The 24,937-nt window shown below is 68.9% G+C and overlaps 5 protein-coding genes across 5 annotated transcripts; 3 read left to right on the top strand and 2 right to left on the bottom strand.

Moving 5' to 3' along the window:
- Nucleotides 1-1,139: 1,139 nt before the first annotated feature.
- Nucleotides 1,140-2,446, bottom strand: MRPL43 (mitochondrial ribosomal protein L43). The gene is made up of 3 exons (XM_084289852.1): nt 2,300-2,446; nt 2,081-2,187; nt 1,140-1,379 (listed from the first exon to the last, which is right to left on the bottom strand). The coding sequence occupies exons 1-3, from the start codon at nt 2,428-2,430 to the stop codon at nt 1,162-1,164; spliced, it is 456 nt and encodes a 151-aa protein (XP_084145978.1). The 5' UTR covers nt 2,431-2,446; the 3' UTR covers nt 1,140-1,161.
- A 197-nt stretch (nt 2,447-2,643) lies between these two features.
- TWNK (twinkle mtDNA helicase) lies at nt 2,644-5,396 on the top strand. Its single transcript, XM_084290491.1, is given in 6 exon segments — nt 2,644-3,271; nt 3,273-3,801; nt 4,031-4,271; nt 4,479-4,586; nt 4,728-4,869; nt 4,988-5,396. Coding segments are annotated over 6 exon segments (1,902 nt in total). The 5' UTR covers nt 2,644-2,650; the 3' UTR covers nt 5,249-5,396.
- An 852-nt stretch (nt 5,397-6,248) lies between these two features.
- Nucleotides 6,249-11,557, top strand: LZTS2 (leucine zipper tumor suppressor 2). The gene is made up of 6 exons (XM_084290031.1): nt 6,249-6,284; nt 6,710-6,760; nt 7,718-8,194; nt 8,577-9,146; nt 9,562-9,831; nt 9,938-11,557. The coding sequence occupies exons 3-6, from the start codon at nt 7,757-7,759 to the stop codon at nt 10,607-10,609; spliced, it is 1,950 nt and encodes a 649-aa protein (XP_084146157.1). The 5' UTR covers nt 6,249-6,284; nt 6,710-6,760; nt 7,718-7,756; the 3' UTR covers nt 10,610-11,557.
- A 296-nt stretch (nt 11,558-11,853) lies between these two features.
- PDZD7 (PDZ domain containing 7) lies at nt 11,854-17,300 on the bottom strand (the record flags this gene model as incomplete). The annotated part of the gene is given in 17 exon segments (XM_084290372.1): nt 11,854-12,003; nt 12,129-12,229; nt 12,506-12,976; nt 13,225-13,296; nt 13,379-13,470; nt 13,565-13,656; nt 13,750-13,907; nt 14,144-14,185; nt 14,333-14,486; nt 14,488-14,537; nt 14,630-15,058; nt 15,510-15,570; nt 15,777-15,924; nt 16,062-16,238; nt 16,511-16,685; nt 16,884-17,024; nt 17,114-17,300. Coding segments are annotated over 17 exon segments (2,700 nt in total).
- Nucleotides 17,301-18,972: 1,672 nt separating this feature from the next.
- SFXN3 (sideroflexin 3) lies at nt 18,973-22,244 on the top strand. Its single transcript, XM_084290652.1, has 11 exons — nt 18,973-19,033; nt 19,232-19,398; nt 19,491-19,661; nt 19,771-19,869; nt 19,953-20,028; nt 20,213-20,298; nt 20,440-20,567; nt 20,648-20,697; nt 20,813-20,862; nt 21,181-21,228; nt 21,368-22,244. The coding sequence occupies exons 2-11, from the start codon at nt 19,235-19,237 to the stop codon at nt 21,462-21,464; spliced, it is 969 nt and encodes a 322-aa protein (XP_084146778.1). The 5' UTR covers nt 18,973-19,033; nt 19,232-19,234; the 3' UTR covers nt 21,465-22,244.
- The last annotated feature ends 2,693 nt before the right edge of the window (nt 22,245-24,937 follow it).

The following is a 24,937-nucleotide window of genomic DNA, read 5'->3' as shown; positions in this document are numbered from 1 at the left end:
AAAAAAAAAAAAAAAAAAGCCCAGAGAAGAATCTATTTAAATTTGAAACCTTTATTTAAGTACAAAAAACCCACTGACGGCGGTCACAAGCTGGAGGCAGGAGCTGGCGCCTGGCTGAAGGTGGACACGGGGCCGGGAGGGGAGGGAGCCTTTCTGTCCGTCCGTCCGTCTGTCTGTCCAGGCTGGAGACCCCGTCCCAGACGTGAGGACGCCCCCTCGGGCAGCCCTGGCCCCGGGTGCCCGGCAGCCAGGTGGGTGCTGAGCGGGAATTGGGGGGCGCAGGGGGGGCTGTGGGGCCGCCAGCCCCTGCCCGCTGCCACGTCTGCTCCCCCCAGGGCTCACTCTCCTGGCAGGACGCTCAGCGAGGAAGAGGAGGAGGAGGAGGAAGAGGAGAGCTACCCCGTGCCCACCCCGAGGAGGGATCGGTAGCGCCAGGTGAGTTGTGGGATGGGTGCCGTGGGGAGGTGGCCCTACAGCTGGGGGGTTAACCCTGATGGCACTCTGCTCCCTCCCCGCAGGGCGCTGCTGGCGGCACAGAGGGGACGTGGTGGCGGGCAGCAGGACGCTGGCAGCGAGGTTGTTCTGTCCCCAAGGGTTGTCCCTGTCCTCGCCCTGCAGTGTGGGAAGGGACCAGCACCGCTCCTGTGTCCTCGCACAGCCCGGAGACGGCACATTTCAGCCCTCCCCCGCGGCACGATGGATGTTTGGGGGGTGTCGGGCACTGCCCTGTCCCCCGTGGCACAAAGATGTCCCCTCGGCGGTCCCTTGTGCACCAAGGAGGATCCCTGCACCAGGGCCTGCCTCCTGTAGGGCCAATTCATGGCACTACCAGGGGCAGCCACCAGCCTTGAATCCCCAAATCCCACCCCAACTCTCTCCGTGTCCCCGTGACAGGGAGGAGGTGACACTGGAGGACAAACCTGGGCTGGGGAATTCCTTTTCCATACCCCCAAGCGTTGCCCAGAGATCAGCCCCCTCCTGCCTCTTCCCTCTGAAGAGTTGGGGGGGGGGGGGCAAAATCCACCCCGTACGCCCCTAAGGGGGCATCACCCTCCCTGCCTGCTCCCCCCTGGCACGGCCCCGGGGCAATAAACGTGATGGTCAGTCTGGAGGTGTCTCTGTGGGGACAGGGGCCGAGGTTTTTGGTGTTGTTTTTTTTTTTTATTGGGGGGGTGCCAGGCGGGGACCCCGCAGGAGGAGGGCGGGGGGCTTGTTGGTGAGGGGGTGCCACTGGCCCTGGATGCTGGGGTTGTCGGTGTGGAAGGGCTTGCGGATGCGCACCACGTCCAGGCCGGACTGGTTGGCCAGTTTGGTGGCCAGCTGGGCGATCTCCTCGCTGGTCTTGTTGGCGATCAGCTCCTCCCGCACCGTCCCGTTCACTGCGGCATAGAGGGGGTGAGGCTGGGGGGTCCCCAGTGCCCCCCCATCGTGTGTCCCTTCCTTCTGTACCCCTCTCCCTCTGGTGCCTGCCCCCATTTTCCCCTTCTCCTCCTGGTGCCCCCCCAGTCCCCCTTCCCTTCCCAGTTCCCCCCTCCCCATACCTTTCTCCTCCCAGTATCCCCCAGTTCTCCCTCCCTTCCCAGTCCCCCCTTCCCCTCCCAGTAACTCCCCTCCCCATACCCTTCTCCTCCCAGTGCCACCCAGTCCTCCCTCCCCTCCCAGTTCCCCCCCCAGTCCCCTCTCTCCTCCCAGTACCCCCCCAGTTCCCCTCCCTTTCCAGTCCCCCCTCCCCTCCCAGTTCCCCCAGTCCCCCCTCTCCCCTCACCCTTCTCCTTCCAGCGCCTCCCAGTCCCCCCTCTCCCTCCCAATGCCCCCCTCCCAGTATCCCCCCTCCATTATCCCCTCTCCTCCTAGTTCCCCCCAGTCCCCCCCCTCCCTCCCAGTGCCCTTCCAGTCCCCCCTCTCCTCCCAGTTACCCCAACCAGTTCCCCCTCCCCTCCCAGTATCCCCCCTCCCCATACCCTTCTCCTCCCAGTATCCCCCCCCCCAGTCTCCCCTCCCCTCCCAGTCCCCCCCAGTCCCTCCAGTCCCTCCCAGTTCCCTCCCAGTCCCTCCCAGTGCTCCCAGGCCCCCCACTCACAGTACTCTGCCCGCAGCACTGGGGCCGCCCCCCCCTCGTTCCGCACGTACAGCACCACCTCAGGGTGCCCGCGGGCGAACTCCGCCGCCCTCTCCTCCACGAACTGCCTGCGGGGCGGCCCGAAACCCCAAAAAACAACACCCTCAGCGCTCAAACACCACCATAAACCCCAAATAAACCCCAAACAAACCCCAAACACCTCGATTATCCCCGCTCTACCTGGCCCCGCGGGCGTCGGGCGCGACGGGGCTGAAGAGGAGCTGCAGGCGCTGCAGCTGCCTCACGTAGCGCCCCAGCCCGCAGCACAGGGCGGCCCCCAAAAACCTGCTGGGAGCCCCCCGGGCCGTCATGGCGGCTCCTGCTGCCCCGGAAGAGGAGGAGGAGGAGAAACAGAGGAGGAGGAGGAGGAGGAACGAGGGAGGCGGGCCGCGAAATGGCGGCGCCCGCCGGGCTCCACGCGAGGGGCGCGGCGTGAGGGGGGGAAGCCGAGGGGGGGAGATGGCGGCGGGGCCGCTGCGCCCCTGCAGAGCCGCCGCCGGGTTCTCGGCAATTTGGAGCCGCGGGGGGGTGATGATGATGATGATGGTGGGGATGGAGAAGGCTGTGGGGAGGATGAGGCAGCGCCGCTTCAAGAGGGCCGTGCTGCCCGAGCCCGCTGCCTCTGTCCCCGCCGTGTCGGTCACCGAGATCCGCAGGTATCTCCGTGAGCAGGGGCTGCCCTTCCACGATGGCCACAGCTGCCTGCACGCCCCCAGCCTCTTCGCCCCCGGCCCCGCCGCGCCGCCCTTCACGCTCTTCATCGACAAGACGACCGGCGGCTTCCTCTGCACCGCCACGCTGGCCGAGGGCACCTGGCAGGACCTGCAGGCTGCCGTGGAGCTGCGCCACCGTGGGCTGCCTCCTCCCAGCCCTCGGGAGGATGAGGAGGAGGAAGAAGACGAAGGCAGGAGGGCGAGGGAGGCCGCCCGGCGCATCTGGGAGCGGGCGCTGCCGCTCGGGGAGCTGCTGGACGAAGAGGAGAGCCGGGCCACCAAGGCGGCGTTCGGCATCGCCCAGCTGGCCGACGCCACCCTGAAGCGTTTCGGGGTGCGCTACCTGCGTGCCGCCAGGGCGCTCGTCTTCCCTTGGTTCGCCCCCCGCGACGGCGCCCTGCGGGGGCTGAAGCTGGTGGGCGCCACGGAGGAGACGTTCCCCCCGCTTCGACGCCTACCACAACCTCTTCGGCTTGCCTTTAATCGGGCGCCGCGACACCGAGGTGGTGCTGACGGGGCGCGAGCTCGACGCCCTGGCCCTGCACCAAGCCACCGGGGTGCCCAGCCTGGCCCTGCCGCGGGGGGCTACCTGCTTGCCCCCGGCGCTGCTGCCCTACCTGGAGCAGTTCAAGCGCGTCACGCTGTGGCTGGGCGACGACCTGCGCTCCTGGGAGGCCGCCAAGCTCTTCGCCCGCAAGCTGAGCGTCAAGCGCTGCTCCCTGGTGCGCCCCGGGGACCTCCAGCCCCGGCCCTTGGAGGCGTTGAACCGGGGGCTGAACCTCACCAAGATCCTGCGCGCCGCCCTGCCCGCCGGCCACAAGTCCATCGTCTCCTTCAGGCAGCTGCGCGAGGAGGTTTTCGGGGAGCTGGCCAACAGCGAGCAGGTGGCCGGCGTCAAGTGGGCGCGCTTCCCCGAGCTCAACAAGCTCCTCAAGGGGCACCGCAAAGGCGAGCTCACCGTCTTCACAGGTGAGGGGTGCGCAGGGCGCAGCCAGCCCCCAAATCCCAGCTGGGAGATGCACAGGGCGCTGGGGTGATGTGCGAGCACCCAGGCGTGGGGTGCTGCCCGTTCCTGGTGGAAACACCAGGCTTGGGTTGCTCTTGGCTGTATCCAGGTGTTTTTTTCCTTCAAATACCCTCCCAAGCGATCAGCATGGGTTGCGTCTTCTCCCCCAGCTCATTTCTCCCTTTCCCCCAGGCCCGACGGGCAGCGGGAAGACGACGTTCATCAGCGAGTACGCGCTGGACCTGTGCACGCAGGGGGTGTGCACGCTGTGGGGCAGCTTCGAGATCAACAACATCCGCCTGGCCAAGATCATGCTGACCCAGTTTGCGGCGCGGCGCCTGGAGGACCAGTTGGAGCTGTACGACGAGTGGGCCGACCGCTTCGAGGAGCTGCCGCTCTACTTCATGACCTTCCACGGCCAGCAGAACATCAAGTACGGCCCCGTTCCTTTATTCTCCCCAAAATCTTGCTCTCTGTGTGCCGGCGGGGTGAGGGGACACGTGGGGCAGGGCGTGCTGTGGCTCTCAGGGCTGCGTGGCAGCGTCCCTGCTGTCACCAGCGCTGTTCTGGCTTTCTTCTGCATCTCCCCGTGCCTGGCTCGGTGTCCGTGTCCCCAATAATTTTGGTGTCCCCCATGCAGGACGGTTCTCGACACCATGAAGCACGCTGTCTACATGTACGACATCACCCACGTGGTCGTGGACAACTTGCAGTTCATGATGGGGCACGAGCAGCTCTCAGCAGACAGGTAACACTTCTCTGGGAGTTGTAACACCAAATTGGTGTCCTGTTGTGGTCCCATCCAACGCGACAGCCCCGTTTTGGGGTGGTGGCTGCCCCTGGGAGCGTGGGGCTGCCCCCGACGTGCCCTCGCTGTCCCTCCCCGCAGGCTCGCAGCCCAGGATTTCATCATCGGTGCCTTCCGCAAGTTCGCCACGGACAACACGTGCCACATCACGCTGATCATCCACCCCCGCAAGGAGGACGACGAGAAGGAGCTGCAGACCGCCTCCATCTTCGGCTCCGCCAAGGTGCCACCTCCCGGCCCCTCGGGGCTGTCCCCACAGCTCACCGGGACGGGGTCGGGTATCGGGGGCGCCCCTTTCCCCACGCGGCACCCCCTGGAGATGTTTTTTTTTCTCCCCGCAGGCCAGCCAGGAGGCCGACAACGTCCTCATCCTGCAGGACCGCAAGCTGACGACGGGCCCCGGGAAGCGGTACCTGCAGGTGGCCAAAAACCGCTTCGACGGGGACGTGGGCGTCTTCCCCCTGGAGTTCAGCAAGGCCTCGCTCACCTTCTCCTCCAGCAAGAGCAAGGCCAAGCTGAAGAAGGTGAAGGAGGAGAAGGCGGCTTCGGCCAAGAAGGATCCGGACGGAGGTTCCAGCACCGGAGGCTCCAGCAAGCCCTGAGCGCGGCGATTCCCTTCCCTGGCCATGGAGCACCGCAGTTTTGGGGTGCAGCGGGAGCAGTAGGGCCATGTGCCCGTGTTCTGTCCTCCTGTGTGAAGCAGCCCCGTTGTCCTGCGGGGTGTGAGGGGAGCAGGAGAGAAGGCACCTGGAATTTGGGGTCTCTGGATGCGGGGCAGGTCCTTAAATTGCTGCGAAAGCGGGGCCAAATGCCCGGGGGGGTCACGGTCCAGGTTTGCCTCCTGCTGCGTGCCGCGAGGCTCCTGCAGCTCTGCGGGGTCCGGCCCCTGCTTGGGGTCACCCCAAACCCCCCGTTCTTGTGGGGCATCACCAGCATCACACCCTCAGGGAGCAGCCCCCGGGGGACCTGGGGGCGTTTTATGGCAAAATACTGTGACGTGGCCCGGACCCGCTGTGGCGGGGAGCCCGCGGTGGGCTCCGGGTCCGACCCTTGGGGTTTTATTAAAGCAGAAACGTTGAGTGCTGTGCCTGTGCCCTGTCCTCTGCTACCTGGGACCGGGGAGGGGGTGTCCCTATGCTGTAACCCATCCCAAATCCCCCACATCCAGGCTGTGGAGCCCCGTTTCTCCCTGCGGGTGCGGGTTGGGCACGTGCCCTGCATTTAGGGTCTGGGGTCTGCGTTCCTGTGCTATGTGAGGATGGTGCTATGGGGCCACGCTGCCCCACATACCCCATCCCCATGCGCCTCCCACACACCCAACCTCAAGGAACCGACCCCACAACGGGCAAAAGCAGCTGCGCCCCATTGGGAATAGAGCCCCGGGGGGTGACCCTATCCCCCCTAAACACCCCCCTAACCCCACAAGCGACCCCAGGACCACCTCCCCCGGCGGGGGGCAGCCTCCCAACCCCTTTCCCTTTTCGGCTCCGGTGCCGGTCGCTGCCGGGCGCCCCGGCCGTAGGGCTCCCCCCTGCCGCCTCCCGCTCCGCTCCGCTGCGGGGCCGGGGGCCGGGGGCGGCGGGGGCGGGCGGGGCCTGGCGGGGCCCGGGCCGGCGGGGAGCGGCGGCGGAGCCAGGGGTGAGCGGGGCAGGGACCGGGGGAGCCCCCCGGAGGGGGACCCCAAAGCTCGGCGGTGGGCGAGGAGGGGATGGGATAAAAGGGAAGGGGTCGGGGAACGGGGCGCTGGCGGATCGAGGGGGTCCGGGAGCCGGCTGGGGCTGCGTGAGCCCCCCCGGTGCGCACCGGGTGCTCGCACCGGGAAATGGGGCGCATGGGGGGCGCGGCGCCTGCCCCCTTTTTTCCCTCGTTACCCCACAGAGGGAAAGAGGGAGGGGGGAAGAAGGAGAAGATGGAGGCGCCGCCGCCCGCCCCCGGCACGGCTCCCCCCCGCCGGCCGCCTCCCCAAAGCCGGTCCCGGGGGGGGGGGTTCCGGGGGTCCCGGTGCGCCCTGACCCCATCCCTTGCCCCCCTTTTCCCCCTCCTCCGGCTCTTTCCCGTTGCAGGAGCCGAGCCGGGAGCCGGGCACACCGCCCGGATGGGCCTCGGCTGGCGAGGTGAGCACCGGGGGGGTCCCCAAAACACCGGGGGGGGGCACCCCGAGGGGACCCCCGGTGCCCGGGGGTAGCGCCCCGACCCCACAGCGCGCTCCCGTTCCCATGGGGCTGGGACCCCCGCTACCTATAGGCTAAGGGGGGCACCCCCCAGCCCAGCCCATCCTTATTTTTTAGTTTTTGGGGTGGGGGGCTCACAGGGTGGTTCGGGGGGGGGGTCCCCGATGGTGGGACCCGGGGGGGCGGCCCCGGGGGCGGCCCGGAGGGGACCGGGGCGGTGCCAGCCCGGCGGGCGGAGCGAGGCGGCCCGAGCGCATCATGGGGCGCCCCGGCCCAGGTGGGTGTAGGGCCGGATCTGGGGGGGGTCCCCGGTTATCCCCCTCCCCCCGTTATCCCCCGTAGCCCCCCGGTAGCCCCGGAGCTCGGGGGGATCCTTTAGGGGCCGCCCGTCGGGGCGCCGGGGGGCCCGGGATGGTGGTGGGGGTATGGGGGGGGTAATGGGGGTGTGGGGTTGTGGTTATGGGGCTGGGGGGGCTGGGGGCTGTGGGGAGGTGGGTGGGGGGTGTGGGGCACGTAGGGGTGTGGAGGGGGTGAGTGGGGCAGGGTTTGGGGGTGCTGGGGGGGTGTTGGAGCTGTAGGGTAGAGTTGTGGGGTGGGGGTGCTTTGGGGAAGGATGTTTGGGGTGCTGGGTGCTATGGGGGTGTTTGGGGCAGGGAGCTGGGGCATGGCAGCGTGGCGATGCTGGGGGGCAGGGTTTGGGGCAGGGTTTGGGGCAGCAGCACAGCCCCCCCCCATACCCTGTGCGCCCCCCCCAGTTAATCCCAGCTTTATTCCGCTTCGCTCGGTGCCACCCCTCGCTCCTGCCCCTCGGCACCCCATTATCAGGGATGTTTGGGGTGGGTGCAGACGGGTTTTTCCCTGATGCCCAGTGTCCCCACACCGCCCTTCTCCTCCCCACAGGCTGCCCGCGCCCCCCAGCCCGCCGGGGGCCCCCCCGCCATGGCCATCGTGCAGACGCTGCCCGTCTCCATCGAGGCCGCCCCTGAGGGGGCCGCCCAGCTCCGCGCTGCCGCCCGCTCCCCCAGATCCTCTCGGGGCGCCATGGGCAGCGTGGGCAGCCTCATCGCCGGCCGGCCCTGCCACGACCGCTCCTGCCAGCCCCCCGCCACCAGCTCCTTCCTCCTGCACGACGGGCTGCTGCGGGCCAGCCCCCCGGACCCTTTGCTCCACGCGCTGCCCCCCAAAAAACCCTGCTCTGCCGCTCCCGGCGTCGCCCACGCCTACGCCAACGAAGGTTTCCACGGGGAGTGGTTGGAGGCAGCCTCTCCGGTCAGCCCCTGCAGCGATTCGGATGAGGCCCGGGATGAACGAGCCCCCGGTGGCAGCATTCGGGGGCCGCCCCCCAAGCTTGTCCCCGTGTCCGGGAAGCTGGAGGAGGTAGGGTGGGAGAGGTGCTGGGGTCTCTGCTCGGCGCCCGGTGCTGTGCCGGGGGTGGGGGCCTCGGGGAGGTGTGTGGGTAGGGGCTGTGTGGTCGTGTTGTCCCTGTCCCTGGGGGTAGAGGTGGTCTCTGCGCTCCTGATGTCCCCTACATCGTGCCAGGGGTGGCACTGTGAATGTGGGAGCCTTCCCGACCCCATCTGGGGGCAGAGAGCGTTTGGTGCTTGTCCCCTTCAGCACATGGAAGTTTTCGGGTTGGGGACACCTCCAAGTGTTGCATGGGGACAGGATCAGAGGGTTACCAGAGAGTTACGAGGTGTGGGGCCACCCTCTGGAGGCTGCCAGCTCCCGGAGCCGCGCTCTCCCCTCTTTCCCTCCGCAGAACGTGGAGAAGACCCTGATCCGCCCCATGGCCTTCAAACCGGTGGTACCCAAAATCAGGACTGCTCCGGGGCCGGCCAGCTTGGGGGTGCGCCCGGCGGCCCCGGCGCTTTCGGAGAGCCAGGTGAGCCTCACCCACCTGCTGGGGGCCGCCGGGGCTGAGAAACCCGGCTCGCTGAGCTGCCGCGCCAGCAGCCACTCGGGCACGCTCTCGGACTCGGGGCGCAACTCCCTGTCCAGCCTGCCCACCTACAGCACGGGCTGCAGCCAGCACGCCGAGGCGGGCGCCCTGCCGGCCACCCCACACGGCCACCCCGAGCCCCCGGGTGGCTACCGCCCGCCCGCCGGCCCCTCCAACTCGGACAGCGGGCGCTCGTCCTCCAGCAAGAGCACGGGCTCGCTGAGCGGCCGGGGGAGACCCTCCTCCGAAAGTGGCTCCTGTGGGCGCTCGCCCCTGCCCGGAGAGGAGGCCCTGCTGGTGCGGGAGCTGGAGGACAAGCTGCGGGAGAGGGAGGCCGAGCTGCAGCAGCTGCGGGATAGCCTGGACGAGAACGAGGTGGCCATCTGCCAGGTGGGTGCCCGCAGGGGCTAAACGGGCTTGGAAATTGGGGTGGGGGGCTCCTCGGTGGGTGCTGGTGGTGGTGGGGTGGGCATGGGGGTGCTGTTGGGGCAGGGCTTAGGAATGGGCTGGGAATTAGGTGGGGTGGAATTAGGAATATAATAGGAATATAATTAGGAATATAATAGGAATATAATTAGGAATATAATAGGAATTAGGTGGGGTGGGCTCCACGGGTTGAGGGAGCCCCTTGGAGACTCCGCATGCGCATTTTGGGGTCTGGCACGGGGGTGGCAGCACTCCGTCCCGTTCTGGGAAGCGCAAACCTCCAGGACCCTCCTCCAGCCGTGAGGACGTGGGGGTGGCGGTATTTGGGATCCCATCCCGGTGAGGCCGTGCCGCTTATCCAGCACGTTCCCGTGCCCAGGTGTACGAGGAGAAGCAGCGGCGCTGCGAGCAGGAGCTGGAGGGTTTGCGGCAGCGCTGCGCGGCCCAGGTGCGGCAGGCGGCGCAGCAGGCGCAGCGCGGGCAGCAGGTCCTGCAGCTCCAGGTGCTGCAGCTGCAGCAGGAGAAGAAGCAGCTGCAGGAGGACTTTGCCCAGCTGCTGCAGGAGCGCGAGCTGCTGGAGCGGCGCTGCGCCTCCTTCCAGAGGGAGCACACCGAGCTGGGACCCCGGCTGGAGGAGACCAAGTGGGAGGTGAGCCACGGCGCGGTGACCCCCCCTTCCCCGCGGGGTGACCGCGGTGTCCCCGTCCCCGAGAGGCTGGGATGGGGACGGGACCTGAGTCACCGCCGCCCCGCAGGTGTGCCAGAAGTCGGGGGAGATCTCCCTGCTGAAGCAGCAGCTGAAGGAGTCGCAGGCGGAGCTGGCGCAGCGGGGCACGGAGCTGCTGGTGCTGCGGGCGCAGCTGCGGGAGGCGCGGGCCGAGCTGCAGGCGGGCGAGCAGACGGCGCGGGGGCTGCAGGAGGCCGCCCGGCTCAAGGCGCTGGAGCTGGAGGTGTGCGCCAACGAACTGCAGCGCCGCAAGAGCGAGGCCGACCTCTTCCGTGCCAAAGCGGGACGCCTGGAGCAGGAGGTGGCGGGGCTGCGGGAAGCCGCCCGAGGACGCTGCCCCTGCCCCGAGCCCGGCGAGGGCTGCCCGGAGCCCGGCGAGGAGGCGCGGGGCACGGCGGGGCTGCGGAGGCAGCTGGAGAGGCTGCGGGCGGAGGTGGCCCTGGAGAGGCGGCGCGGGCAGGAGCAGCGGGACGCCTTCGAGCAGGAGAGGAGCACGTGGCAGGGCGAGAAGGAGCGGGTGATCCGCTACCAGAAGCAGCTGCAGTACAACTACATCCAGATGTACCGCCGCAACCGGCGCCTCGAGCAGCGCCTCCAGCACCTCCGGCTGCAGGGCGAGGACCCCCCGGCTTCCTCCGAGCCCTGCGAGCCCCCCGGGATGGACCCGGCCTTCGAGGAGATCACGGCCACCGAGATCTGAGACGCTGCCTGCGCCCCGGCCCCCTGCTCGGACAGCGGGGGGGCTCCAGCCCCTTGGATTTTGGGGGGTCCCCGCTCCGCCCCCCGCTCCGCAGAGACCGCCGGCGCCGGGAGGGGGCAGAGGGGACCTCGGGAGCTGCCCCCTCCCTGGTGTTGAGGCATTGGGGTGAGGTTGTGGTGGCCCCCCCGCTGTGGCAGGGGGGTGCCCCGGAGCTGTGGGGTCTTGGGGTGCTGCGTCACGGCCCCGGGGCCGCCTGGGGCTGGTTTCCTGCTGATCCTCTTAGCGCCCGGGGATTAGCAGCGCTGCCTTCAGCCGGGGTCACCTTGGGCACGGGGAGGGTGGCTCGTCCCCTCCCTCCCGTCCCTCCCAGCACTGTCACCCAGCCGCTGTCCCCTGGGGGAGCGCTGCCCTGTCCCTGCCTTCCTTCCACCCGCCCCCCGCTGCGTGTTTGTCAGGGGATTGGTTTCTGTGCCATTTTAAAGAACTCTATTTTTATAGGACCTACCAAAAAAAAAAAAACAAAACACAAACCAGCGCCCGCTCCGTGCTCACGCCCTGCCTGGCTGCGGACCCCTCACCCCCGCCACCGGGCGCGTCGCCCTCAGTGCCTTCCCCGTGCCCTTGCCCCCAGCATCCCTGTGTGTCTCCCCCCCAAAAAAAAAAACCCAAAATCCCAGCCCGTGCCCCTGTGATGCCCGGCCTGCTCGGCCCGGGGGAGAGGGGCTCGGTGCGGGGCAGCCAGCGCCGGCCACCAGTGGGGGACACCTCGGGGACACCGGGGTTTTGGGGATCAGGCTCTGTGCCCGCGGGGTCAAACCAAAGGAAAAGCCTGGCCGTGCCCAGCTCTGGCTTGCTCGCCCCCGAGCTGTTTTTGGGGGAGTGGGGGGAGGGGAGAGAGTTGGAATTGTATTTTTGTACTTTTATTTCCGTTGTGTCCCATTTCCAGAGCCCGGCTCGCCCTTGTACCACCTGGAAACGCCGATTAAAAGCAAGCCCCCGGCTGTGTTTTTTTTTCAGGGCAGCGTCCGTGTGGCCGGAGCCACTTGTTTCGGGGTCAGGTCCGCTTGTTTTCCCCCCTCCCCACCTTCTTTTCCGTGCCCCCACCTCGGTCCCTCTCCGGGCACCTCTTCGGTCCCCCTGTCCCTGCTGGCTGAGGCCGGCCACAGCTCGGTGCAGGAACGAGCCGGCTCCGTGGGGTCCCGGGGAGGCTTTTTGGGTCCGGGGAGGGGGAAATATTTTCGGTATCACTCCGGGGGGGGTCCGGGCACCCTCACCACCAGCTCCATGGGCTCCTTGGCTTTGTTGCGGTAGGCCTGGCGGATGATGTCCACGGCCCGCTGGTGCGTCACGTTCTGCAGGCTCTCCCCATCCACCGACACCAGCTCGTGGCCCGCCTGGCCCCAAGGGGATGGGGGTGGTGGGGGGAAGGCAGCGGGGTGAAACGCAGCCCCAGGAGGGGCTGGGGGACAAGGGGAAGGGGCCCTGTCCCACCCTGTCCCCAAAAAGGCAGGCGGGGTACCTTGAGGACGCCGCTGAGGAAGGCGGCTCCCCCGGGGAAGATCTTCTCGATCTTCACCACCGGCTGCGCCCGTGACTCGATGCCTCCCGAGATGCTGATCCCTAAAAGGGAGCCCCGATGCCTTTGGGTGCGGGTAGATGGGGTGTTGTGCCCCCTCCCCAAACCCCCATGGGGCTGTATGGCCTCTCTCCATCCCCTACATGAGGGTATGGGGCTGGAGGAACGGGGACTGGCACTGCTCAGGGCTTCACCCATACCCCTGCCCCCATAAAGAGCCCAAGGGGACCCCACCCACCCCAAAGGTTCAGGTGGGGGGGTCCCCATCCCACCCCAACCCTGCGTCACCCCCCAAAACCCTCCCAGCAAGACCCACGCACCCAGCGAGTGCTTCAGCTTGGAGAGGGTGACGGTCAGCAGCCGCTCTTCCTCCTCCTCCTCCTCCTCCTCCTCTTTGGGGCCATTGGCGGCCGGCGCAGCCCCCACCTCCCCTCCTGGCCCCCCAAAAAGGGGCGCGAGGGGGGCCCGCACCCTCCGGGGCTTCCCCAGCCCCTCGCCCACCCCGGGGGGCTCCGTGCGCCGGGTGGGCTGGGGGCTGCGCCTGCGCCCTTCCCGGGGGGGCTCGGCCAGCAGCCAGCTTTTGGGGGGGGGCCCCGGTCCTGGGGTGGCCGGGGGGCCGCTGGCGCTGTTGTAGGAGTCCACTGGCACGTCGGGGAGCGGGGTGTAGTGGTGGGGGTGAAGCCGGTGAGGGCTGGGGGGTGCCCGTGGCCGGGCCGGGCTCGGTGACAGCCCCCCGACATCCTCGGGGTCCGGGGTCCCCGCTGGCTTCAGGAGGAATCCGCCGCGGTAGTCTGCAAAGAGAGGGGTCGGGGGGGCAAAGAGAGGGGTCAGCGGGGGCACGAGGTGTCCACGGCCCCCTTGGCACCACGGTTCCCGGGTCATCCTCCTCCAGGAACCCCCCCAGAGCCCTCTCTCTCCATAGGGACCCCATAACGCCCCACACCCGGTGCCCCCCTCGGAGCCGAGCTCCCCGTTTCGCACCCCCCCCCGAGCTGTCCCCAAAATCCCTGCCCCTTCCTGGCACCCCGCTGGCACCCACCAGGCACTGGCGTGATGAGGTGTCTCTTGGGGGGGACGTCGTGGTGGGCTGGGCGGAGGGCAGGCGACCGCACTGCGGGGGGGGAGAGCAGCGGGGGTCACCCCTGCGCCCCCTCCCCAAACCCTCCCCACGGTTTTTTGGGGCCGGGCTCTACCCGAGCGGCTCTTGAGGGCGTCGAAGGCTTCCAGCTCCAGGGGCATCACCATGCTGTCGAAGCGACCCAGGTCCGTGGGGGCCACCACGCTCCTGCAGGGGGGGGGGACACAAAACGGGGCCGGGCTGCGGGTGCTGACCGGGACACGAGGTTTTGGGGCCGCCCCGGGGTGCCCGCAGCCCCCACCTCACGTCCCGAAGCAGCAGCACCTTCTCGGGCCGGTCCAGGATGGCGAGCAGCGGCCTCACCAGATCCTCCACGCCGCCCTCGTGCAGGTACTGAGGACACAGAGCGGGGATCAGCAGCAGGTCCCCAAACCCTATAACCCCGATGGGGTCGCGGAGCTGCCCGGTGTCCCCGCGGTGCCGTACCCGGGTGCAGTGGCGGAGCACGGCCGTCACCTCGTCGGGGCTGAGCAGCCTCGCCGCCGTGTCCTGGATGAGCGGGAGCCGTGCCTCGGGGTCGCTGCCGTTGGGTTGTGGGGCTGTGGGGCCAGCCAGGGCCAGGATGCTGGCACGGCGGCTTTTCTCTGCGGGGAGGCAGAGCACGGGGTGGCCAGCGGGGTAGGGACGCCCCGTGCCCACCGCCAGCCCCAAACCCACGCACCCCCACCGGTGCCACTGGTCTTAACCCATGCCAAAACCACACAGGCATGCAAACACACGCAGCCCCGCATTTGGGGACCCCCCTCCCCGGTGCCACACCGTGCGGGGACAGGCGCATGCAGGAGCTGCCCCGCAGCCCCCCCGGGGGCGCCCCCGTTACCCCGCTTCAGGCTCCGGATGACAAACTTCTGCACAGCGCCTACTGCAAGGGAGACGGAGAGGGGTGAGCACGCAGGGGGAGGGCGAAAATGTGCACACGGGGACCCCCCCTCTCCACGCTCCCCCTCTTTGCGGTGTCCCATAAGGGGGGAGCTGTGCCAGGCTGGTTCCCCGTCCCCCCTCCTGGTACCTCTGTCCCCATCGGGGCGCCCCGGGGACTTGGCGCGCGCCCAGCGCTCGGAGCCAGGGGGGTCCTGGCTCGGGGGGGCCCAGCTCTGGCTGGTGGCACGGCCGCCCTTGAAGAAGAGGTTGACGAGGGTCTTGGAGCGGTGCAACCCGGGGGGGGGCCCCCCGCGCCCCCTGTCCCTCCGGCTTCTCCTTCTTCCGCTTCTCCTCTGCGGGCAGAGAGGGGCGAATCGAGGGGGTCGGGGGGGACACCGAGTGGAGGAGAGCCCCGTGGGAGGGGGTGCAGCACCCCGGTGCCTACCGGCCACGGTGAGGTCGCTCTGGGAGCGCGTGATGGGCTGCCGAGGCCGGCTGAGGGCCAGCAGCAGCGCCGTTTTGGGCGAGTGGCCGAAGGTGCGGCGCGGGTGGGTGCCGGGGGGCTCGCGGGCGCCCTGGCCCCGGATGGCCGTGTCCCGCAGCAGCTCGGGGGGCCGCATGGTGCGCCGCGTCTCCGCCAGCCCCTCGGTGGCCGGCTCGGTCTGCATGGCCCTCTCGGCACGCTCCCGGCTCCAGCCCCTCCGTGGCCCGTCCTCGGTGGAGATGGCCACGTCCACGGTGCGGGCGGGTGGCCCCGGGGTCGCCGTCCCCAGCCCGTTCACCGCCGCCGGTGGTGGGGGTCCCGAGGAGTAGGAGGAGATGGAGGAGCTGGTCTCTGATGTCTGTGATAGCTGCTGCAGCTGCCCGTTGGTCACTGTAACAGGGACACGCCGTGGGGACACACCGTGGGGATGTGGGGACTTTGGATCCAGCCTGAGGACGGGGGATGTGGGGGCTATAGGGCCGTGGCACGGGGAATATAGGGCCGTGGGTACTGCAGGGCCATAGCAAAGGGATGGAGACGTGTGGGGCCGTGGGATCACAGGGAGCATGGGGCTGTAGGCCACGGCACGGGGATCTTTGTGTCCCCTCCACGGATGGGGACACGGGGGACCCTGCAAGGCCGTGGGCACTTTGGTGATGCCAATTGTGGCCCGGGGAGCTTTATGCCCCCTCCCAGGACAGAGGGCACGCGGGGACCCCATGGCACACGGACCTTCTCCCTCCCAATTGGGCATTGGGGCCCCTGTGCCCTCCGGACAGCCCTTCCAGGGGGGTCCCAGCCCCTCCACGTGCCCCCGGTACCCGGCTGGCCGTGTCCTTACAGCGGCTGAGCCAGCAGTACTCGGCCACCAGCTCCTTGTAGGCAGGGAACCGCCCGGTCTCCTAGGCGCAGAGGGAGAAGATGCGGGGGTCAGCGCGTGCCGGCCGAACCCGATCCGGGTGCCAGCCATGAATAATGCATCCCCCTCCCACCTGCCTGAAACCCAACCAGCCCGCGGCCGTGCCGAGCCTCCCCCCGGCACCGGGATCAGCTGGGGCAGAGCCAGCGTGGGGGCACGCAGACCCCCTGGGGGGTTGGGTGCGGGTACCTTGATGGTCAGCATGATGTGGGTCTGCCCCTTGAGCACCTCCACCGCCTTGCTATGGCTTATGTCTTCGAACTTGACTCCGTTGGCTGCAAGGACTTGGTCGCCCACCCGAATGCCGTTCTGCTCCGCCAGCCCCCCGGGGTCCACCCTACGGGCAGCAGAGTTGGGGGCAGGATGGGGACGGAGCCCCACGCCTCTCCCCGGGCGGCTCCGTGCCCCGGCACCCAAGGGTGCTGAGCCCCAGCGTGTCCCCCTCGTGCCCCCCGGGGGCTGAAAGGGCCGTACTTGGAGACGTAGATGCCGAGGCCGAACTCGCGGCCGCCGCGGATGTTGAAGCCCAGGCAGTAGTCGTCGGAGGTGGTGTAGAGGTGGACGATGCGCCGCAGGCCGTCCTCGGAGCCGCTCTCCGACGGCGTCGAGCCGCTCTTCTCCACCACCAGCCGCCTGTTCACCACGTCCACCCTGGGGCACGGTGTTGGTGGGGGGGCTCAGGGGTCCAGCTCACGTCCCCCAGCGTCTCCCAGTGGAGGACGGTGGTTGGGGTGGTGAGGATGGGGCTCGCACCCACCCTGCCTGCTCCAGACCTTCCCATCCCCTCCTGCACCCTCCCACCTTTTTGGGGACCTCCAGTGCAGCCCACCCCGAAGCTCCCCCCACCTCTGCTTCCTCCCTGCCCCACAGCATCCCCCCCAGAGCCCTCCACGGGGGTTTTGGGGTGCGGGTGCCCCGCTCACCAGGCCGTTTTCTCCTTGGAGAACTTGATGCCCGGCACGCGGCCCATGCGCCGCACCACCATGCGCAGGCGGTTGTTGCCGGTGAGGACCTTGACGGCGCTGCTCATGGTGATGTTCTCCAGGCTGACGCTGTTCACCTCCGTGATCTTGTCGCCCACGCACAGCCCAGCCTGCTCTGCGAGGGGCGAGCGGCTCGGACGGGCACCCAAAATTGTGCCGTTCCCCTTGCCGGGTGCCCCGTCCCCAAGCGGGACCGGCTCAGCCCAACCCAGAGGGTGCAGGAGGTGCCACCACCGCTGTGGCACCACGTCCCTGGTGGCTCTCCGGAGCGTTTTGGTGGCCCGTGTCCCATCCCCAGTGGTGTCCCACTTACCGGCAGCGCTGCCCTCCTCCACCTTGCTCACGAAGATGCCCAGCCCGTGCTCGGAGCCGCCACGGACGCTGAAGCCCAGCTTGCCATCCGCGCTCTTCTCCACCGTGATGGCGTTGATAACGTCACTCTCATTGCTGCTGGCTGCGGGGACAGCCGTGTCACCAGGGGATGGCACCCAAACGCCCCTTCCCTTGGGCCGGGGGAGGGTCCCGGGGGGGGTCCCCACGCACCTTCGATGGGCGAGTTGATGAGGATGACGCGCCCCATGGGGGAGGTGGCGCGGGCACCCCGCACGGTCCCGTTGAGCAGGCGGCTCTGCTTGCTCAGCAGGCAGCGGGGCGCCAGGCTGGCCTCGCTGCTCGAGCTCCGTGACCTCCCGGGCACCGTCATCTCCGCGTCCTCCCAGCCCTGGGCCATGGCGGTGGCCGAGCAGCCGGGCTGGGACTCGCCGGGTGCTCACGGGGCCGGGGCTGCCCACCGGCGGGGGGGAGCCGTGGCACCCTCCAGCAGCACATGCCCGGGCTGGGGCGAGCTCCTCAGCAGCGCAGCGCCGGGGCCGGCTGGGGGCTGGCTGCAGGAGGGGTCCCGGGCACGGTGGCACGACCTGCGGGGACAAGAAGTGGCGTGGGGGGGCCCCCTTTAGTCCTGTGTCCCTGTGTCCCCCCCCTCCCTCCCCACGCACCCCATCCCTTTGCGCCCCGGCTGTGGGGCTCCCGGGTGGCACCGTGGGGACCTGGCAGCCGGGCAGGATCCGGCCCCGTGGGGATTTGCAGCGGGATGGGGCAGCCCCCACCCTCCCCGTGCCCTTCCACGCCCCCCCCCACGCTCGCCCCGTTCCCGCGGGGGGGATTTTCCCAGCGTGGGCGCACCGCCCCCCTCTCGCCCCGGCCTGACCCCCATAAATAAGTGATGTCGCCGTGCCTGCGGCGACAGCGAGGGGGACACGGCGGTGTCCCCGCCACCCGGCAGCACCCCCCCACGGCCCCATTTCCCCCCCCCCCCAATATCCCCAAGCCCCCCTCTCCGGCAGCCCCCAGCGGTGCCCCCTCCCCCGACGGGGCGCACGGCTCCGGGGGCCCCCTGCAGCCTCCGGGCTGCCCCCCCCCCGTGCCCTCCTCACCTGTCCCCATGGTGCCACCTGCGAAAGAGACACCGGCAGCAAGGGGGGGATGGAGAGGACGCGGGGGGGGGGACGCAGCGCCGCCTCCCCCCCGCCGCTACCCGCGGGGATTGGCCGTCCCGTGGCTGTGCCAGCCTGGGGAGCTGTCGCTCAAGCGGCCGGGGCTGGCCCTGAGAGAGGGGGGGGAGCCCCGTGTGCCCCCCCCCAACCCCAGGACGCCGTGGGGGGGGGCGCAGGGGACGAGGCTCCCCGCGGGGGGGCTGCGCGGGGCTTTGCGCACAGGGGGAGCGAGGCGCGGGGTGGGTCCTCGGGTGGTTTTTTGCGCGTGGGGGGGTGCGTGTGGCCCCCCCGCGATGCCAGCCGCTGCCCCCCCCTTCCCCACGGCATATTTCACCCCCCCCAACCCCCCCCCCTCCGCGACCCACGGCGGCGCCGGCGCCGCGAACCCGACACCGCGGCGGTTTCAGGTGATGCGCGGCGGCGCAGAGCGGCCGGGGGGGGGGGGTTTAAAGGAGGGGTGGCAGCCCCCGCAGCGCCGCGAACACGCGTGTGCCCCCCCCCCACACACAGCACAGCCGATGGGACACGCGTGGACGCGTGCGCATCCGTGTCCCGAGCCCGCTTTGCGCAGCGCTCGTCCCCTGGTGCCACCCCGTGGCGCGCGTAAAACACGCGCGGGCGCACACGGACACGCGTGGAAATGACACCAACACCCACGGCGGGGGGGGGGAGGAGGAACGGGCGTACATAAACACGCCTGGACGCCCCCCCCACGATAAAAACTCGCGTGGGGATCGCTCGGTGCCGAGCCGTGCCGCGCAGCACGTAGGGGCCGCCCGGCGCAGATGGCCCGGGCCCGGCTTAGCGCCCCCCCCCCTCCGGTGGCCCCCCCCCGGTCCCCGGTGGCCCCCCCCGTGTCGGGGCGGCCCCGTGACGGTCCCGGACGTCAGCGGGGCGGGGCGGCGGCGGCGCCGAGCGGAGCGAAGCGAAGCGGAGCAGTGCGGAGCGGAGCGGGCGCTGCACCGGAGCCGTGAGTGCGGTGCGGGTCGGGGGGGGTGCCCACAAAGGGGATGGGGATTGGGGCTCAGTGCCCACCCCAGAACAGGGAGGGGGGGTGCTGGGGCATGCGGGAGGGGGAGATTTTCCGGGGGGGGTGCGTGGGGTGGGTGTCACCGTGTCACCGTGTCGCCTTGTGTCACCGTGTTGTGGGTACCCCCCGTTCCCCCAGAGGATGCCCCCCCCGCTGCCCGCCTCCATCGATATCCGGGAGCCCCGCTGGGACCAGAGCACGTTCCAGGGCCGTGCCAAGCACTTCTTCACCGTCACCGACCCCCGCAACCTGCTGCTCTCGGGGGCCCAGCTGGAGGAGGCTCGCCGCTTGGTGCACGACTACCGGTAGGGTACGGGCTGGGGGTGGCACCGTGCGACCCCCCTGCGCCCTTAGGGTGAGCTTTGGGGGTGCCAGCAGCTCCGTGCCCCCCTCGCAGGGCCGGCACCGTGCCCCCGGGGCTGACCGAGGAGCAGCTGTGGCGGGCCAAGTACATCTACGACTCGGCCTTCCACCCCGACACGGGCGAGAAGATGCTGCTCATCGGGCGCATGGCGGCCCAGGTGCCCATGAACATGACCATCACCGGCTGCATGCTGACCTTCTACAGGTAGCCGAGCCCCCCGACACCCTCCCTGGGCACCCACGGGTGCTCGCCCTCAACCCCCAGCCCCTTGGGGTCCGTCCCCATGCTGCGGGGTGATGCTGGTGCCCGGCAGGACCACGCCGGCCGTGGTTTTCTGGCAGTGGGTGAACCAATCCTTCAACGCCATCGTCAACTACACCAACCGCAGCGGGGACGCCCCCATCACCCCCAGGTGAGCGGCCCCTCCGCCACGGGGACCCGGTGCGTCACAGGGGGGTGGCCCTGGCTCACCGGTGTCACCTCCCGCCCTTGCAGCCAGCTGGGGACAGCCTATGTGAGTGCCACCACCGGGGCGGTGGTCACGGCGTTGGGGCTCAAGGCCCTCACCAAGGTAAGGGGACCCTCGGTGACCCCGCTACCCCCCGGGGACCCCGTTGTCTCCCTGCTGCGCCCTGCAGCTTTCGGCAGCAGGGAGTAGCAGGCAGGGGGGGGAGTTTTCCTTGGTGGCCGACCTGGGGACAGCTGGCTCTGTCCCCAAAACCTCTCCGTGACCCGCTCCTTGCTGTCCCCCCCAGCACCTGCCAGCCATCATCGGGCGCTACGTGCCTTTCGCGGCCGTGGCCGCTGCCAACTGCATCAACATCCCGCTGATGAGGCAGAGGTGGGTGCCTGAGCGGGGGGGGGACACCCGGGCTGTCCCGCTGAGCCCCCCCAAAACATCACACAGCCCACGGATGGGGAACACGGAGGGGCACCAGCCTGCCCCCGAGCCGTCCCCGTCTCAGCCCCACTGTCCCCGCAGGGAGCTGAAGCTGGGCATCCCCGTCACGGACGAGAACGGGAACCGCCTGGGCGAGTCGGTGGCGGCGGCGCAGAAGGCCATCCTCCAGGTGGTGGTGTCCCGCATCGGCATGGCAGCCCCGGCCATGGGTGAGTGGCCGGCCCCCACCCTACACTCGGGTGCCCTTCGTGGGGTCCCGCGGAGCTCATTTCCTTCTCCTCTGCCCCAGCTATCCCCCCCGTGATCATGAACGCCCTGGAGAAGAGAGCCTTCCTGAAGGTACTGCTGGCTGCTAGGAGGGCAGGGTGGGCTTGGGGGCGCCCTGCTGGCACCCAGCGGGGAAATGGGTGCCCTCCCGCCTGCTGACACCAAATCTCCCCCCGTCCCCCGGCAGCGGTACCCGTACCTCAACGCCCCCCTGCAGGTCGGCCTGGTGGGACTCTGGTAAGTGACCCCCTGGGGCCACACGGGGACACCCTGCTGCTGCTGCTGCTGCTCCCCAGGCAGATAGGATGGGGGGCAGGAAACGTGTCAAGAGCTTTTCTTGCTCTTGGGAGGACATCTGAAGCCTCCAGCGGGTTCCTCAGCATCCCCGTGCTCCCCGTGTCAGGAAAAGCAGGGTCTGGGGTTTGGAGAGGCCCCAAAGCCCTGGCGCTGCCCGGCACGGTGCTGGGCTGCCTCCTGCCTGCCCCAGGGACCGGCTGCGGGTGGGAGCAGGCTGCTCAGCCCTGCTTCTCCTCTCCTTTTGTCCTCCCCGTGCAGCTTGGTGTTCGCCACCCCGCTGTGCTGCGCGCTGTTCCCGCAGAAGAGGTAAGGCCGGGCACCGCGCCCCACGGGCGGGCTCCTCGTGCCCTCTGACCCCCCCAGAGGTGCTTTCGCTCCCCTGAGCGGGCAGAGGCTTGGAGACGCGCGTCCCCCTTTCCATCCCCTGCACCCCGTGTCCCCGCAGCTCCATGCAGGTGAGCCGCCTGGAGCCCCAACTCCAAGCTGGGATCCGGGAGAGGGACCCGCAGCTGCAGACCGTCTACTTCAACAAGGGGCTGTGAGCCGTGAGCAGGGCTCCCCGCAGGGCTGCTGCGTCGCTGAGCTTTACCCTCAGAGCCCCCTGGGGACCCCACTGCTGCCCCTTGGCTGTCCCCTGTCCTCCTGTCCCTGTGCTCGCCCCCCCGGGGCGTAGCTGAGCCCCCGAACAAACCCGGAGGGGCTCCCACCCTGGCACCTCCCCGGCGCTGTCCCCCTCAGCTGGTTTGCTCCATTCCCTGCTGTGGGGCTGTCCCCAAGGCCAGCAGCCACAGCGTCACTGTCCCCAGTGCCAGGAGGAGGGGAATAATTCCCTGGTGACGTGTGGCTGGCAGGCAGAGGTGCCAGGGGCTGGGGGAGAGGCTGCAGCGGCGCTGGGCGCTGGCACGGCGCGGGGCACGGCACGGTCACGCCGTCCTTCCCAAGGACAGGGCCAGGGGGGCCCCGTGTGCCACTGCGGGCACCCACGGAGCAGAAATGTCCCCGTTCCCTGCGTGTCACCGTGTGGAAGCCCCATCCTGCCTGGGGGGAGGCAAATGTCCCCGTCCCCGTCCCCATCCGTGGTGCCAGCGCCAAGAAAGCTTGTGCGCACCGGGGCGGGGGCACCCCCAGGGGTGCTGCGGGGAGGGAAGCTGGCACACAGCACGAGTTAATCTCGGCAGAGCCCCCGTTTTATTCTCTTCGTAATGCCCTCTGTGCTCCCCCAAGGGGTTACCCTACATCCTCCTTCCCGGCGGACCTTCTCCAGTGGCTTTAAGCACCCCACGGTTTCCTCCGGTTGTTTTTTACATACAGACCCTGTTCCTACACCCACCAAATAATAAAGGCAGGCTGTTTATACAAAACCAAAAGCAAAAAGAAGCGTGGCGCCGAATCCTCCCTGGTCGAAAGGGGCCGGGGGCTGCCCTCTTCCCCCCCGGGGGCTGTCTGCAAAGAGGGGCGAGGATGGGAACAGGGTGCCCCGGGGCCGGCCGTGCTCCCATTTCGTGCTGTGCCAGCCGTGCCGGGTGCTCCAGCGGGTGCTGGAGCCTGCTGCCCAGCTGTCAGGGCGGCTTTTTTTAGCACAAGCAGCTTAGCACCTCGCCCAGGGCTCTGCAAGCCCGTGCCTGGGATGCTGCACGCTTGGAGAGGCCACCACGTTGTGCCCAAACCCACGGGGCTGGATGGCCCAAACCCATCACCACGGTGCCAGCACCCACCCGGGACGGGGGGCAGGAGCGGGGTGGGCACGGGGCGGCTCCAGCCCCCCTCCTCCTGGCAGCCCCAGCATATTGCAAATATCTCCCCCGAGCCAGCCATCGGCGGCTTATAAATAATGCAGCCCCTTGCCGCGCAATAAGGGCTTGTCAATTGCTATTCTGCTCTCATAAATTAAAGATGAAAAGGTACAAGGCTCTTGCCAGAAAAATGAAGACAAATTTTTAATAGCTTGCCAAGACGCGGGGAAGATGGAGCGCTCGGGAAAAATGAATTACGTTTTTATTATGTGTTTTATTGTGCTGTAATTGAACGGGATTAGCTGAGAACACAATATATTTCCAGGGCGGTGCGAGGAAAACAAAAATAATGATGACACCTCTCCCCCCACACCTGTGCGGGGACAGCTCCGGCGTCCAGGGGCTCAGATGGGGCTGGGGGGGCACTTATAGGGCCGGGCTCATCCCAATTCCCCCCCCCCAGGCTGTGGGGCAGGGTGGCACAGAGCCCCGCACAGGGCGCCGGGCGTCTCACATCCGTCCCCACGTCCCCACCGCTGCCACCCCGGGGGGACACTGGGGGCACTTTCCGAGCTGTCCAACCCCAAAAGTGGCAGGGCAGGCCCTGAGAAGGTGACAGCCACATGTCCCTGGGACTCTGGGGGTGTCTGGGGGGGGACGACATCGATTGGTCCCTGGCATTTTTAATGAGCCGCCCGACCACAGGCTTTAACCTTGCCCATAATGAGGGCGAGCGGCAGCAATCCCTCCTGCCCCAGCCGGCTCCCCCAGCCTTAATGAGCTAATCAATACTTGTTCTCAGCTTAATTTCCAGCTAATTGCTCTTTAATGACGCCTGGAAATGGGCAGCCTGCTCGTGGGCCTCCCCCTTCCTTGCTCAGGGTCCCCAGGGTGGGGGTATCGGGGTCCCGGCCGGGTGCGGGTCACCTTCGTCCCAGCCCCGCTGGCGCTGGGGGTCCCGGCACATGGAGTCACCTGGGCGACCCCTTAGCGTGTCCCATGGGTTTGGGGGTCCCCAAGGCACTTGGGGGAGGGCAGGGGGACAAGGGGGGACAGGGCACGCTGTCACAGTGAGGGTCACACAACCTGGGCAGGTCCCCAAACCCCTACAGGGTCCCCAAGCCCCTCTTGGAGAGGGGCGCGAAGTTGCCGTGGGGTCCCCAGGGCGGTTTTGGGGAAGGGGTGCTTGGGGTGGGGGGGGACCTGCAGGGGCAGGGCTCGGGTGTAGGGACAGGGCGGCGTGGCAAGGGGATGGGGACGAGGCCAGCAGCGCCCTGGAGGTGGCAGCAGAGACCCCAGAGCCTGTCCCCTGCCACCCCCCCAGGGCAGTGTCACCCCCCCAGGGGGGGCGTTTAGGGGCTGAGCGCAGGGTTACATCTCTGGGCCACCAAACCCCAAATGGGGACCCCCAATCTCAGCTGTAGGGTGTAGGGAATGGGGCACCCCATAGCCATTTAGGGGCAGGGTTCCCAGTTCGGGTGCCCACGCTGCAGCCAGAAATGGCCTCGGTGCCGGGGGGGGGGGGGGACACAGAGGTGACGGGGAGGCCATCAGCACCACGCTTTGGGGGCAGAACCGTGGGTGATGCCACTTGTATGGGAGTGGGGTGGCGAGGAATGGCCCCCTCCTATCCAAAATACCCTGCCATGGGGCTGCAACCCCAAAAAATCCCAGAGCCTGGCCCCATTCCTGTGGGGCAGGAGTGCAGGGGGGACCTTGGCACGTGGGGACTGCCCCAGCCCCAAGGTGTGGGGCCCCACGGGGATGCCATACAGAAAGGGGGAGTCCCCACAGCCCCCCAGAAGGAGCTGGGTGCCCCCAAAAACCCCCATGGAGGTGATGGAGACCGCTGGGTGCCCGGGGACCGGAGTGTCCCTCGCCACCTGGCCACCGTTCCCGGTCCCCCCCCCTGTGAAGCCCCCGTCCCTCCCGCGCACAGCTGCAAATGCTTCCCCAAGAATTTGCTGACGGGCTCGTTCCGGGGAGGAATTTGCTCCGGAGAAGCCCCAGGAAACCTGAGCCCGGCTGATTTATGGCACGGGACCCGCCTGGCACACGGGGCAGGGGGACCTGCCCGCGCCTCGTCCCCATTGGGGACCCACAGGACCCCTTTGTGAGCCCTGCGTGGCTCTAGGGTGGGTTCAAGCTGCTCCGAAGGGCAGGAGACAAAAAGGGGCAGGGGTGGGTTTGAGCTGAAAAAAGGGAGATTTGGGGGGTTACCAGCCAGACCCTCACGGCTCCGGGTGCAACCCCTGCCCCGTGGCCAGCGGACACGTGCTGCT

The sequence above is a fragment of the Netta rufina genome (genome assembly GCF_964035555.1).
Source record: "Netta rufina genome assembly, chromosome: 7".
NCBI classification, from domain to species: Eukaryota; Metazoa; Chordata; class Aves; order Anseriformes; family Anatidae; genus Netta; species Netta rufina.
This window is presented reverse-complemented; position numbering and strand designations above follow the sequence as displayed.

Bases quoted from the DNA above. Each gene is read 5' to 3' on its own strand.
- MRPL43 (XM_084289852.1), bottom strand. From the start codon at position 2,430: ATGACGGCCCGGGGGGCTCCCAGCAGGTTTTTGGGGGCCGCCCTGTGC. The intron at 2,188-2,299 runs GTAGAGCGGGGA...GCCGCCCCGCAG, and splicing joins CCCGACGCCCGCGGGGCCAG to GCAGTTCGTGGAGGAGAGGG. The intron at 1,380-2,080 runs GTGAGTGGGGGG...TCTATGCCGCAG, and splicing joins AGTGCTGCGGGCAGAGTACT to TGAACGGGACGGTGCGGGAG.
- LZTS2 (XM_084290031.1), top strand. From the start codon at position 7,757: ATGGCCATCGTGCAGACGCTGCCCGTCTCCATCGAGGCCGCCCCTGAG. The intron at 8,195-8,576 runs GTAGGGTGGGAG...TTCCCTCCGCAG, and splicing joins TGTCCGGGAAGCTGGAGGAG to AACGTGGAGAAGACCCTGAT. The intron at 9,147-9,561 runs GTGGGTGCCCGC...TCCCGTGCCCAG, and splicing joins ACGAGGTGGCCATCTGCCAG to GTGTACGAGGAGAAGCAGCG.
- SFXN3 (XM_084290652.1), top strand. From the start codon at position 19,235: ATGCCCCCCCCGCTGCCCGCCTCCATCGATATCCGGGAGCCCCGCTGG. The intron at 19,662-19,770 runs GTAGCCGAGCCC...GGTGCCCGGCAG, and splicing joins TGCATGCTGACCTTCTACAG to GACCACGCCGGCCGTGGTTT. The intron at 21,229-21,367 runs GTAAGGCCGGGC...GTGTCCCCGCAG, and splicing joins GCGCTGTTCCCGCAGAAGAG to CTCCATGCAGGTGAGCCGCC.